General features: G+C 43.2%; 1 protein-coding gene and 1 pseudogene across 2 annotated transcripts in view; both read left to right on the top strand.

The window, feature by feature from the left end:
- Window positions 1-1,514: 1,514 nt before the first annotated feature.
- On the top strand, window positions 1,515-2,115 carry LOC130476988 (60S ribosomal protein L13a-like; annotated as a pseudogene).
- A 4,340-nt stretch (window positions 2,116-6,455) lies between these two features.
- UBQLN1 (ubiquilin 1) overlaps window positions 6,456-15,217 on the top strand; it is a 34,238-nt gene continuing 25,476 nt past the window's right edge. For both annotated transcript variants that reach the window (XM_056847942.1, XM_056847941.1), the window contains exon 1: window positions 6,456-6,657. In XM_056847942.1, the coding sequence (XP_056703920.1) occupies window positions 6,493-6,657 (165 nt within the window). In that variant the 5' untranslated portion in view covers window positions 6,456-6,492. The remainder of the gene's footprint in view (window positions 6,658-15,217) is intronic.

The following is a 15,217-nucleotide window of genomic DNA, read 5'->3' as shown; positions in this document are numbered from 1 at the left end:
AAGAGAAGCTGGAAACTAGTATTATAGTTGAGCTCAAACCTTGTTTGTGCTAATGCTACATTTAGTTTTTCATCAGTCAATAAAGTTTTGTCATTTGTATGACCTTATGTCTTCAGTTTCAATAAGGCTAAAAATGTTAATCAGATATGGGATTTTATTTTGCTGTTAAGTCACAGCTGACTTATGACATAGGGTTTTCAAGGCAAGGGACATTCGGAGGTGGTTTGCCATCGCCTGCCTCTGCGTCATAACCGTGGTATTCTTTGTAGGTCTCCCATCCAAATACTAGCCAGGGTCAGGGCTGAGAGTGTGACTGGCCCAAGGTCACCCAGCAAGTTTTCATAGTGCGAATGGGGATTTGAATCTGGGTTTCCCAGGCCCTAGACTAACACCTTAACCACTACACCACACTGGCTCTCTATAAGATGATTAGAACTATACAATGCTTCTTCCATAATCACTTCCAGCTAGAGTTGTCAACTGGCCTGAAGATATCTTGTCCCTTTAATAAAGGCTTAAAGTAGTATAGACCACTGTCCCATATTTTCTAAGTAATGTTGTGAATCATTTAGTATAGTGCAACTTTATTGCCTGTGTAGAAAAGCCCTCTTGAATAATCCAGTTTTGCATAGTTTGCGGAAAGCCATGAGAGCCGGAGTGTGGAAAATGGGCAGCTGAAATTTTTTCATGGCATGTAGATTAATAACATTACCTGGTATATATTAAGCCTCAGTTAAAGGGAGAGGACTCTTTTTCTTCAGGCAGTTGGCATTCTTAACTATCAGCTCTGTTTTATAGCTTTCCACATTTCCTCCAAATGGGGAGTGCTTGACTTAGGTTGGTATGAGGAGGTAAACCATAAGGGAAGCAATGTGGCAATAGCATGAGGTGGCCCCTGAGATAGCCATGTGTTTTGGGGCTGAGGGGGCCTCACCACATAGGTTGTGCAACAGGAATTGCTAGGGAAGGTGGGGCTTATGCCAGTGTAAGCTTAACTGCTGAGGGGACATAGGATCACAAACTAAGTTAAAGACACAACTATATGTCAGACCTAAAAGGGCGAATTCAGCCACTCCCCCAGAGACCCTAGCAACTACTTCGAATGTTTAAGGAAAAACAGTTTTTAAATGTTTTAAATAAACCAGTAGACTGTGCCACCACCCACTATTGCAGTGTGTATCTCTGAAGACATTCTCAATAAGTTGTGCACTGAATACATCAGCTAACACTCAGTGATGTTAGGAATGCTAGGATGATGTTACTTAGCATGTTCCATATATTTTCCTGCACACCAGACAAGCAGTCTCCAAGGTATAGAGAATGAGCACTTTTGCCTCAGTATCTTAGGTTCATGCAGAATTTGTAGGCCCAAGCCTAAGCATCCATCCCAGTTCCAGTACCCTAGTAGCCCATGTAGTAACATTCCACAGTTAACACTAGAAATCCATTGGACAGAAATTACTTAGTTGCAATAGAAAGGTGTAGGGGGGTGGTGTGGGTGGAGCCTCTTTCCCATGCGGCTGCCGAGAAGTATCCATGGCAGAGAGCCAATCTTGGTGATTCATGGTGTGGCTAAGCAAGTCTTGCTGGGACGCAAGGTCATGGTCGTGCAATGTGAAGGGATCAACATCTCCAGCAACTTCTACTGCAACAAATTGAAATACCTTTCTTTTCTGTACAAGCGTATGAACACAAACTCCTCCGGGGGCCCATACCACTTCTGCGCCCCCAGCTGAATCTTCTGGTAAACAGTGCGAGGAATGCTCCCACATAAGACCAAACATGGTCAGGCTGCCTCGGAGAGGCTGAAGGTTTTTGATGGCATCCCCCTCCCTATGATAAAGCGCAAGAGGATGGTAGTGCCGGCCGCCTTGAAAGTGGTTTGCCTCAAGCCCACTCGCAAGTTTGCTTATTTTGAGCCGCCTTGCCCATGAGGTGGGCTGGAAGTACCAGGCTATCACAGCTACTCTAGAGGACAAACGTAAGGAGAAATCCAAGCTGCACTACACCAAGAAGCAGCAGCTGATGAAACCCTGAAAGCAGGACAAGAAAAGTGTAGAGAGCAAGATTGCAAAATACCCAGACGTCCTGAAGCAGTACGGCATCTTGGTTTAAATAGGTGCCAGGCTCATTAAACAATAAAAAATAGTTTACAGTAAAAAAAAAATAAAAAAAAAATAGGGGTATGAAACTCAGCAGGGGTTATTCAAATATCCTGTGTCCTGATGCAGAGCAGATGAAGGGGCAATAGGCACCAGGCAAGGCAGCTGAAAGCTACCCCTACCTCAGAGGTTTTAAAAGAACTACTAAGCAACAGGTGCAGGTATCCACAGCATGTGTGTGTGTGTGTGTAAGTGCCGTCGCTTCCGACTCATGGCGACCCTATGAATGAAAGTCCTCCAAAATGTCCTATCTTTGACAGCCGTGCTCAGATCTTGCAAATTGAAGGCTGTGGTTTCTTTATTGAGTCAATCCATCTCTTGTTGGGTCTTCCTCTTTTCCTGCTGCGCTCAACTTTTCCTAGCATGACTGTCTTTTCCAGTGACTCTTGTCATCTCATGACGTGACCAAAATACGATAGCCTCAGTTTAGTCATTTTAGCTTCTAGGGTCAGTTCAGGCTTGATTTGATCTATAACCCATTGATTTGTTTTTTTGGCAGTCCACGGAATCCGTAACACTCTCCTCCAACACCACATTTCAAAGGAATCTATTTTCTTCCTATCATCTTTCTTCACTGTCCAGCTTTCACACCCATACATAGTAATAGGGAATACGATGGCATGAATTAATCTAGTCTTGGTGGCCAGTGACACATCCTTACACTTCAAAATCTCTTATAGCTCCTTCGTGGCTGCCCTTCCCAGTCTCAATATCCTTCTGATTTCTTGGCTGCAGTCTCCCTTTTGGTTGATGGTGGAGCCAAGGAATAGAAGGTCTTGAACAATTTCAATTTCCTCATTGTCAACCTTAAAGTTGTGTAATTCTCCTGTAGTCATTACTTTTGTTTTCTTGAGGTTCAGCTGTAGTCCTGCTTTAACACTTTCTCTTTTAACTTTCAGCAGTAGTCGTTTCAAATCTTCACTATTTTCTGCCAATAATGTAGTGTCATCAGCATATCTCAAATTATTAATGTTCCTCCCTCCAATTTTCACTCCACCTTCATCTAAATCTAATCCAGTTTTCCTAATTATATGTTCTGCATATAGATTGAAGAGATAGGGAGATAAAATACATCCTTGTCTTTGCCAACTGGAAACCATTCCGTTTCTCCATATTCTGTTCTAACTGTGGCCTCTTGTCCAGAGTACAGGTTGCGCATCAAAACGATCAGATGTAGTGGCACTCCCATTTCCTTTAAAACCAGCCATAGCTTTTCATGATCCACACAGTCAAAAGCATAACTGGTATGAAACACAAAGTTCTAGGAACAGGGAAGGAATAAAATAATATTAAACAAAAAATAACCCTTTAGTATGATGGTTTAAGTATGAAGGTTTGCAGAGGGAAAGGGCATGCAAGAGAAAATCCTAGTTTACAGCTCCCACCAGTACTTAAGAGTCTTGTTGGTTCTGTCCATCATCCTGTTCCCCACAGTGCCAACCAGATTTCCCTGGAAATTAGGCCATGAAGGCCAAAGCCTTCCTATTATCTCCCCTCACCCCGTATTCCAGACATAAACAAGTTTTAAATATAAGTTCCAGCCAGCGTGGTGTAGTGGTTAAGAGTGGTGGTTTGGAGCAGTAGATTCTGATCTGGAGAACTGGGTTTGATTCCCCACTCCACATGAGCGGGGGAGGCTAATCTGGTGAACTGATGTTTCCCCACTCCTACGCACAAAGCCAGCTGGGTGAACTTAGGCTACCCACCTCACAGGGTTGTCTGTTGTGGGGAGGGGGAGGTGATTGTAAGCCGGTTTGAGTCTCCCTTAAGTGGTAGAGAAAGTCGGCATATAAAAGCTAGCTCTTCTTAGCTGTCATAGCTATTATGGACCTGTCCTCCATGAAGCACAACCATGGTATTTTTTTTTTTTGCTATGTGAATCTCCTTAGAACAGGGGTCCCCATCCTTTTAAATCCTGTGGGCACATCTGGAACTCTGACAGAGGTGGTGCATGCAACAACAAAATGGCTGTCTCAGGTGGGGCAAACCACAAAATGTCAGGAAGTGAGGTGATGCATAACTCTGATAGTACCTCTTCAGCATATCAGACAGCTCCGTTTAACAGGTTGCCTTTTATTTTATGCAAGGAAATACTTTATTCTAAAATAAAATATTTTATTCTAAAATAAAAAGGAAATTATTCTAAAATATTTCCTTGCATTCACACAAAACAAGTATACATAATGAGCTAGCTAAGAAATCCTCATCTGGCAGTATCTTCATTTTTAAAACATCTGACACACTTATGAAAAAAGGGAAAAAATGCTTCTCCTGGCTTCTGTGTTTTAGATGAGCCCTTCTTTCATGAGCCCAGACATTTTCAGTCTGCACTGTTTTTTGTATTAATGCCAGCTGGTGCTGAAGGGCTGGTGAGAGCTCATTGCATGTACAGTAAGATTCTGGCCAGATATGATAGGAATGTAAATTATTTTTGAAACATTACAATAATTTGATACAGTAATATTATCAACTTCTACGTGAATTATAAAAAATATATTCAAATTGGAAAGATGTCTTCAGTAGAAGTTCTAATTAGGTGCATTAAACATTTTAGCCATGCTGACCTGTTGTGTTTAGTTAGAAGGAAGTCCTGCTGTGTTTTCACTCTGCTATTTGCACAGGTAATGTACTTTATGTAAAGCCACTGTCATAATTATACCATAAACATCAGAAACTCAAAAATCCCCACTTGGCCCTGCCCACTCTCTCAAAATAGTGGGTGGATGCCAAGAAAGGCATTGGTGGGCACTAGGGCACCCACAGGCACCATGTTGGGGACCTCTGCCTGTCATGGGCACCATCCAAGCAGACAAGTCACTAAAGCAAAAGGGCAGGAAACTGCAGTGATCCCAGACCACATTGTAGTGATAACAAATCCGTTGATAATATTGTCGAAGGCTTTCACGGTCAGAGTTCATTGGTTCTTGTAGGTTATCCGGGCTGTGTAACCGTGGTCTTGGAATTTTCTTTCCTGACGTTTCACCAGCAACTGTGGCAGGCATCTTCAGAGTAGTAACACTGACAGAGACACTGTCCTTCAGTGTTACTACTCTGAAGATGCCTGCCACAGTTGCTGGCGAAACGTCAGGAAAGAAAATTCCAAGACCACGGTTACACAACCCGGATAACCTACAAGAACCAAATCCGTTGATCTTCGCACGGCTTTTGTCATTTCCTTAAGGCCTGGTTCCATTCCCAAGGATGTTCTCCAATTCTTTGCAGGAATCCAGGGCTCTTAGTATTACAAGCAAGGGTAGTTTTCTTGATTGCAGTGCTAATACTAATTTCAAAGAGCCTGTATTTAGCATTTTTTTTTGTCAAAATGATTCTGCTCCACACACACTGCCAACCATGGCTGTCAATGCAGCTTACAATAATTGAAAGTTACAGTATGTGTAAAATACTGATTTAAATGGACTTTCCTTAACATGTAGACACACCTGTCTGTCGTAACTACAGCTCTGTGTATGAGACGATGCCGGTCTCAAACTGAAGTTAGAACAGCCCTGAAAAGATCTGCAAAACTTGTTTTTTTTACGTCGTTGTTGCTTTAATCTGTGATCGTGTCGGTTGACCTATTACGCATAAAGTCTTAGGTTGTTCTTAAAAACAAAAAGCAGGAACTTCGGTAATCTTTGTGCAGTCAGAGTCTCTATGAATCTATACACAGAACTTTTGATTCAGAAGCCAGTCCCGCTGAGGGCGGGGAAGTTCTCATCAAACCAGCATGCGAGTACAACAGCCGTCGGAAACCGAGCGCTCCCTCGCCAGCAACCACTTATGCCGTTCTGTGGGACCGCGCTAGAAGACCACAATTGTATCACGAGCTGTCGAAGGAGCACGCGACGACCGCCGAACGACGCCTCCGGCACCTATGCCCATTCAGCCGACATTTGCGCACGCGCACACGGTTGTTTCTGTCGTCGAACTACTTCAGGCCTGAGAAAGTCAGACTGGACCCTTCACGACGGTTGCGCTTGCGCCCCGAAGCGCCAGCTCCTGAGGCGCACGCGTCCAGAACGTCCGCGCCTTCTACGCATGCGTACACGCATCCGCGTTCTCTTTAACGCCTGGCAAGACGGCTCCCTTTTTCTAGTAACTTCCCCGATTCTTTACGTCATCACCGCGCGCCACGCCTTAGCCGGGCTGTTTCCGTTGAACTCTCCGAGAGTGGTCGAGCTTTACTGCGTTGGGGCGCGTGCAACAGAGGTTGTAAAGGGGGTGGGGGACGATCGGTGCTACCCAGCGTGCACTGCGCGGCTCCACTAAGCTAACGAGCCGAGGAGGCCCTTTCGGCCGGCCGTCCCTCCCTCTCCCCACCGCGCGCGCCATGTCTGACAGTGGCGAGAGCCCCCCCGGGGCCCCGAGCCCCGACGAGACCCCCGCCCCAGCCGCCTCTGCCTCTTCCTCTGAGCCGCGAATCATCAAAGTCACTGTGAAGACACCGAAAGAGAAGGAGGAGTTCGCGGTGCCGGAGACGAGCAGCATCCGGCAGGTGAGTGGGGGAGGGGCGTGGTCGATGCCGCCGCGCGGAGGGCGGCGGGATCATGGGAACCGGCTCCCGCCGGCATCTCTCCTCTAGACCTGCTTGCCTCAGGAGCGAGTAGGGACCTCCCCGGCGTCCTGTGTAGCCGCCCGCCGAACTGCTAACGCGGGCGGAGCTCTTGCCTAGTCCAGGGCCTGGAAAGACTGACTCGGCTGCAAACCGGCCGCGTCACTCCCCTCGTTCTTTCTGGTGGCTTGGCTACGAATCTGGTCAGGCTCAGTGGTCTGATCCTGTTTGGAAGTCAGACCAACGGAACTCAGTGGAATTTATTCCCGAGTACACTTGCGCAGGATCGTAGCTCTGGAGAAAGGCGTGCTGGTTGTAAGGTTCTGGCGGTTTTCAGGAGATTAAAGGGCTGGGGCGAGAATACGGTCTAAATGTGCTGTAGGTGAGTAACGAACTTTTTCCAGTCTGTAGGAGAGGAGATAAAAGTGACGAACGTTTAGTTGTCCTTTCCCCCGTAGTCTGTATAGATAGTCAAGAGCTAATAGTGCCTTGGTTGTTGTATATGACGATCGGGCATGTTCTTAATTTTATTTGCATAAACACAGACAATGCAACTGCAACGATGTTCAAGCCATTTTCTACATGGAAGTATTTTTGTTGGGGGAAATGGTCTATAGCGCTTTAAGTTCTATTCCTAAGGTTATACCTGATGTATTCATTGCTTCTGCATAATACGAGTAGTTCTTACTCAAATTTGGTGTAACAGCATGATGCACTGATTGTTCTGTGTATACCATAACTTGAAAATACATTTGTCGGTGTTTTGAATTTGATCATAGGGATGTTATTTGCTAAGTTATGTGTACTACTGCTTTAGTGGTTTGGATATTTTCTTCTAAAATCAGTTGTTAGAATTCATAGTTTTTAGACCTAATAATTTTTAATTCTGGGATATCAGCTGGAAAATAACTGTGTTTTTTAAAGGTTTTAGGTGTCATGTTAATGCGACTTAACTTGGACAGCAGCGGAGGATCAGCAGCAGGCTCTAAAATTTGTATGGGTAAAAGGGTCCATCCTTTTGATAACAGTGAAAGTGATGGAATTCCTAACCTTCTGATTTCTTGAACAGGCTGAGAACATCATTTAGAACTTGAAATCTGAGAATTTTTTTCGTAGTTGTAGGACTAGACAAATCTTTGTGTCAACACTTAAGAAATGTGTGATAGCCATTGACATGTTCTTCAAGGGTTTCAGTTCCTGTATTACAGCTGCTATTTCTGTCTCTTAAAACTTAATGATGGTAGCTGCTGCACTGGCTTTGGGTGGAACCTGTTACAAACACTGGAGCACAAAATATGATTTGCTTCCATTATGAACCAAAGGAACAAGCTTTCAGAGTTTTTTAATGGGTCTGCTTCTGATTTTGCAATTCTTCAGATGGTTATGTTCTTGAAATAGAAGTTTATAGATCAATACCTGTGAACTGCAGATGTGAAAACAGACTACTATAAACATATTTGTATATTTTATTTAAATTACAAGCTGGTTAAGCCATAGTACTTAGATTTAAGCTGCCAGCATAATGGTTTCTGAATCCCTGCACAATTGTAAGTGTGTTAATACTTTTAAAATATGATTGCAGAGTCCATTCATACCTTCAAAATTAATGTGTGTTCAAAAAAGACTGATTTTTCCAAATGCAGTTTTTAATGGAAATAATTCTTTAAAGAATTGTGTTCCATTTGTGCAGAAAGGATGACGTCCTCAATTCCCAGATGAGCAAGCTTGATGTGGGATGTTCACTAGTGTACTTTGGAGCTAAGCTTGTTATGTTCATTTCCTGTTTTTTGGCTTTGGACTGATATTGATAAAGTTCAGGTCGGTTGGCTGCTTAGTTTATCTGTTAGCCTCCCGCTTTTCCCATTCTACACTGTGGAGTCTCAGTAAAATTTCTTTCCAAGGACTGAAATTGTTTTGCCTAATTTGCGAACAGGTGTAAACTGCCGGCTTGGTGGTTGCAAGTCTGACAACTGTGTAACCATGGGCTTAGTTGTACTCACACATACTGATATGTGATGCAATAGTATCATGCTGAATGGGCAGTGTTCTCCCTGCCCACATTGCATGATACAGTTGCATCACATGCTGCTGTGGAGCTTACTGCTGTGGCTAGCTGTATGGCACACAGTGTCAGTGTCTTGCTGATATATAACTATGTCCTCTTTCATCAGAAGTTTGATTCATGTTCCTGACACAACTGCATCTCATGCTAGTGGGGGAAAGACTACAAGCCAAGGTTGGGTGCAGTTAGCTATTAGTTCTCCAGATAAAGGCCTTCTTGGTGTCTGTAACAACTGTTCAGAGCCGGCAAAGTGGCTGCTGCATGTACAGCAAAGGCCTAATTTGATCATCCCATTTTAGGTATTCAAGGGCTGGTCTTATGTTTATGAGGCCATAACATTTTTCTCCCCCTGATGTGAGAGTTGCATACGTTCTTAATATTCACTCTGATTATGAATGATGTAGTCAAAGTCTAGATTTTGTGTAGTAGTTCCTTACATGTGGAGCTTATTTTAGAATGCATTTTTAAAGGAACCCAAACAGTTCAGTATTGTGTAATCATTAATTAGCTGCATAAAGGCCAAATAAGTGCTTGTACATTTGAGTGCTATTACAATAAAAAGTTCCATATTTGTGTATGTTTAGCAGCCATCATGTTTGTATGCATATAGCTGTAATTATATTCTGCTTTTATAATAATTCTGGTCTCCATTCCTACAAAATTAGTTATTCTGAAGCTCTATTGAAATCAGCAGGTCTCAGACATCTACCATGTCTCTAATCTTTATAAGTAGAGAATAGAATATGGCTAGTGTTTGTGTTTACACAAAGTAAATATTCTGAGTTACTGAAACTGCTAAATATCTTTCCTTTTTCCATAATCTGGTGGTGGTTATTCTTTGACATCAGGCATTTCATTGGGTTTGCACTCTAAAAATCTCTTATCTTGGAATATACTTACATTTGCAAAAGCTTGTAAGGTCAGTGAAATGCTTGGCCAGCTCTAGAATTATTGCTTCTAAAGCTTGTAATTTAACAATGTTACTTGTGTGCATGATATCTCAACCGTTTAAAAAGAGTGATGCTACTTTACTTCAACTTTGAAAGCATATTTTAAGACTGTGGGGAGGGCAGAATATGTCTCCCTCCCACTTGATTACCATGACATATTACTATTACTATGACATACAATCACTCTCCTTCACTCAGACTTGGACACAACTATTTTAGCAGATCAGTTGGTATTGGAGTGAAGGCTAGCTGTACTTGATTGGATTACTTTCAGTTGATACACTTTGAGGACATTGACAAGCTGCTTGGAGGAATGTGGTCTTTCACTACTCATCTTGTCCCTTGCCCATCTTGCCCACATAGGGCTGCCTTTAAAAACTGCTTGGAAAGTTTCACTGGTCCAGAATGCAGCAACCACATTATTGTCAGGGCCTGGAGACAGGGATTATATTACCCCTGTGTTGAAATATCTACCTTGGCTGCCCATCTGTTTCCAGGCACAATTCAAAGTGTGTGTTCTTACCTGTAAGGCCCTAAATGGCTTGTGCCTGGGGTACCTGATCCTATATTGACCATCCGGCCTGCTGAGATCCTCCTCTCACGCCATGCTCTCTGTGATTCAGAAGAAAGGTGGATGGGGACCAGACTGGGATTTTTTGGTCTGGCACTTCACCAATAGAATGCCCTCTCCCTGGCCTTTGAAGAGGCAGATTATTTTCCTCCATTTCAATGTGGTTTCCAACCTGCTTTTGGTACTAAAGCTACCTTAGTCGGTCTAAAGGTTGTTTTGCTAGCAGAGAGAATAGGAATGTGCTCTATTGATTCTCTTGGCACATTTTTGTATATTCATTACATTTTATCCTGCCCTTCCACCAAGGAGTTGAGGGCAGGGTACATCAGTCTCCTCTTCTCCATTTTATATTCACAACAAACACGTAAGGTAGGTTAGACTGAAACCATGTGACTGGCCCACGGTGATCCAGCAAGCTTCATGTCAGAGTGGGGATTCTGGTTGGCCTAGATGAACATTGGTTGTGGTGTTCTGGTCCTGTTTAGAAAACTAAGTTCAGAAGACAGTGTTGAAGGACATCTGCTAGATTCCATGTTTCTTGTGCTACATAATATTTCAGGGATCCATGTTCCTCATAATATGTATTTGAAGCCTCTGAAAGTATTCATCTGTAGATTTGGAGTACAATGGTGTGTGCAATATATTGTAGTTCTAAAAGATGGTTCTTTGTGTTACATGTATTTGTTGATAGTAATTTCCATTGGTTTTAATGGAATATGCATTTCTGGCTGTAAAACACACACACACCCAAATCCAGTTGGGATGAGATTCTCAGGGTTTGCGCACAATAACAGAGATGGACCAAGTTTTAGAGGCAATTAAAATGTTTACTTGCAGTGTAGAGAGTGGCAGATGTTTGACAGTAGATAGGTACAAGAAGGCCCAGAGGCATAAATATTATGTAATGGGGGATCCTTGTGCAAGTCTACTAACTCATATCTAGTGTGGGGAGGAGGTCCTTTGTAAACAAAATGAAAGATTCAGGAAATTAAAGGTCCTAAACTTGTGCTGGAGTACTTGATCTGTTTTTTTGCCCAGCATGGTTTTGGTGGGTGAGTGTGGCTGGGAGAAAAATACTGAAAGAAATACATTGAACTAAGGTTTGAGAGGAGGAAGAGTTCAGCTCATTTTTGCCTGCCTGGTCCATTTTTGTTTAAAAATAGACCCATGTTCCACATTATTTACATAAGAATGGAAGATTGCTTATCTTTTGCTATGTTGGACCTGATGGGGAGAGTGATTTATATTGGGAAAATATGCAGGTTTAATGTCCCCATCAGGTCGTCTTGCCAGCTGCCTTTAAGGAACACTAGACACTGAAAGATTTCCAGATCCAAACTTACTCATCTTGAACCTTGTCTACTTTGGTCTTACTCTGTATCTCCTGCATTACAGATCACAGTATGCAAATATTAAAACATCAATGGCACATGCTGCGGTATTCCCTAGATGGGGAAAGTTTGTCTTTATACCCCTGTCTGTAATGTTTCCTGCTTATATGCCCACATATACCAATTACAAAATATTTGTCCAATGCATGGTGAGTACAGCCCCAGATAGAACAGTGAACAAGTTTGCTGTTGGTGTTAAAGCCTTTCTGAAACCATGATGGGTAGCCATGTTAGTCTGTCTGTAGCAGTAGGAAAGAGCAAGAGTCCAGTAGCACCTTAAAGACTAACATTTCTGGTAGGGGATGAGTTTTGTGAGTTACAGCTCACTTCTTCAGAAGTGAGTCACAGCTCATGTCTTTTTCATCTACTCACGAAAGTTCATATGCTACCAAAATTTTTCTTAGTCTTCAGATTCCACTGGACTCTTGCTCTTTTCTGAAACTAGTGAGCCAGCAGTTGGTATAAACACCATTAGAAAGACAGACCCATCCACTCAATTTCTTTAGAAGGATTTGTGATAGGCACACTTATGAACCTGTTAGATATTTCCTGAGTCTCACTGTCCTCAATCCCCTACCCTTGAACATTGTTAAAATCTAAATCAGATAACCAAGTGTCAAGAATGATGGCCAGTTTTGAATGTTTCAATTGATTTTTCAATGTAGACTTATTCTAATATTAAAGCACACAGTATCTTCAGTTTCTGTGGCACACAGCTTACTTTTTTTTAGCAGAGTCAGGTGAGATAGTGGACATTCTGAACTAATATTTGAAGGTGGTAATGGGATGAATGAGAGCCAGTGAATTGAAGCTTGAGATGGTGATGGTCAGGGCAGTTAATCAAGGAGGGAAAGATCAGCCTGTTCTGAATGGGATTATGCACCCCCCAATAAGCAGATACATAGTTGGATCTGTATCTAAAGACAGATGCTCCAGTATAATCTGTGGAATGTAGCACTTTTAACCACTTTTGTTCTTGCACCAGCTGCAGTCTTCCCTTGATAAGCCAGATGCGGCCATAGCTAACCATGTGCTGATCACATCCCATTTGGATTACTGCAGTCTGATGTGCATAGTGTTGTATTTTAGTTCAACATGTAGTATCAAAGTTTGCAGGCACATATTTATTTATTAGGGCATTTGGTCTGCTTTTTTCCAGCTTACAAAAATACCAATGTAAACAAAATACAGTGTAAACAGAACAAAGGGGCTGGGATCCCCTGGGGAGGTCCATGATGTTCACCGGCTGTGACCATAGGCTTAGAGCTAAGGGCCCTTCGTGTCTCTGGCCATGTCCAGGCTTTAGGTACAAGCAACAGGATGGAAACACCAGTTTAGTCTAGTTCTAATGTGGCTTCCAGCCATCTTCCCACGATTCCCCTCACATGCTAATTATTGAGAACATGTTTTACCAGTCCTTAAAGGAGTACACTGGCTGACAATGTTGGGTCTCTGCCTGTTACTGTTCTGCTTTACTGTTGTGTTATTTGTTTGCCTTTTCTGTTACTACTTTCATTTCATACTGTGTTATCTGCTCTCTGCTTATTCTATCAATCCAGTTTTAATAGTGTGTGATATGGCTTTGCTATGGCTGATTTTATGCTGTTGCTTTTATCTATTTTGTTATTTTAATTGGACATTACCTTCAATATTTAACTAAGAATGTAGGAGAAGTGCTAATGAAATGGCTTATCTGAATGTGTGAACTGTCTCCATTGATGGAGTCAACAATCTGTGATTTTACAGTGCTGTAATCACTCAGTATTAGTCAGCAAGGGAAGATTGTATGCATGAAACAAGCAAAGGCTACATATCTGTGCATACTCAACCGGGGATATGCACACTGAACGTAGCAGGTCTCAATCCAAGTACATGTGCACATATTGGCCTATAGTCCAACTGCATCAAATTATTGGAAGGGCTTTGCAGTTGGCTCTCATGAGATGAATTTGTACTTCAAACCTGACTTAGTCACCACAAGTATTTGTGATAAGTTCTGTAGAACACAATTTAAAAAAAAGGTAAAGGTCCCCTGTGCAAGCACCGGGTCATTCCTGACCCATGGGGAGACGTCACATCCTGACGTTTTCTAGGCAGACTTTGTTTGCGGGGTGGTTTGCCAGTGCCTTCCCCAGTCATCCTCCCTTTACTCCCAGCAAGCTGGGTACTCATTTGACCGACCTCAGAAGAATGGAAGGCTGAGTCAACCTTGAGCCGGCTACCTGAAACCAACTTCCTTCGGGATCGAACTCAGGTCGTGAGCAGAGCTTTTGACTGCAGTACTGCAGCTTAACACTCTGCGCCATGGGGCTCCTAGAACACAATACCATATTTTAATAGAATATTTATACTCTGATTTTTTACTGCACAGTGAGACAGTGTCAAGGAGAGTGTTAAATAGGACAGGGATACAATTGTTTTTACCGCTTTCTGCTCATTTTTTTCTTAAACGATTTCCTTGATGCTTTTCTATGCAAGTCCATACAAGCTGATCTTGCGTATATTTTTCTGGCACAAGAAAGTGGATTTATTTTCCGTTAAACTGGCAGTACTGTCAAATAGGACACTATAGCTGCTCTATTATGGAGAGCTGCATTAGCATAAATTGATGGTATGGGGAGTACAGCCAAGGCTGTATAGCAGGGGTGGGGAACGTCAGGCCCGGGGGCCATTTAAGGCCCACGAAATCATTTCGTCTGGCCCTTCGTGGGTCCTGGCAAATCTGTAGCTCAGAAGGATCTAAGACTTGCAATCCGCCCCCTCCCGCGGCCAGGAATAGCCTCTATTCAAGGCGGATATAAGTTTGTTTTGCCGAGAAAAGGGACCTTTTTTCCCCTTTGCAGAAGAGTCGTTAGCTATGGAGCTGCTAGGACTGCCCAAGAGGGCTGGGGGCAGAAGTGGCAACAGTATAGGAATTAAAGGGGGCAGGGCCAGAATGCGTGGGGGCGGGAGTTCTTAGCCAGTGTGTCCTCATTTCATCCCTGCAGGCGGAGGTAGCAGGAGCCGGCTGTAGAATCCAGCCCCGACCATGCGAAGCAGGAGCAACTCCAGCGTGCGGCTGGACTCCTACGCCCGGCTGGTGCAACAGACCATCCTGTGCCACCAGGTGGGCGAGTGCACCACCCGTTGGATGCCTGCCTGCTTGCCCGCACGCAGGGGGGTGTTATCTGGGGCAGCTGCCTGCTTGGGGCTTGGTCAGCTAATTTTTAAGTTGATAATTTTGTATGGCCTGCGAATGATGGTATAAATATCCAAATGGCCCTTGGTGGAAAAATGTTCCCCACCCCTGCTGTATAGTATGCTAGAAACATACCTACATTCTGTACCATGAAAACAGATTTTTCACCTATTATGCAAATTTGTTTGTATATGTTGTACAATTCTGCTAACCTATGACTGGAGGCAAAGATGAATGTAGGGGGTGGGGCTGATCATTGCTAATTACCTCTGCTTCTTTAGCAATTCCCTTCTTATTCCAGGAAGATTAAAATAACACCCTATGATTCTCTGTTGGTTGAATGCAGTACCC

The sequence above is a fragment of the Euleptes europaea genome, chromosome 4 (assembly GCF_029931775.1).
Source record: "Euleptes europaea isolate rEulEur1 chromosome 4, rEulEur1.hap1, whole genome shotgun sequence".
In the NCBI taxonomy this organism is placed as follows: domain Eukaryota; kingdom Metazoa; phylum Chordata; class Lepidosauria; order Squamata; family Sphaerodactylidae; genus Euleptes; species Euleptes europaea.
Note: the sequence above shows the minus strand (reverse complement) of the source record. Positions and strands in the feature narration are given on the sequence as shown.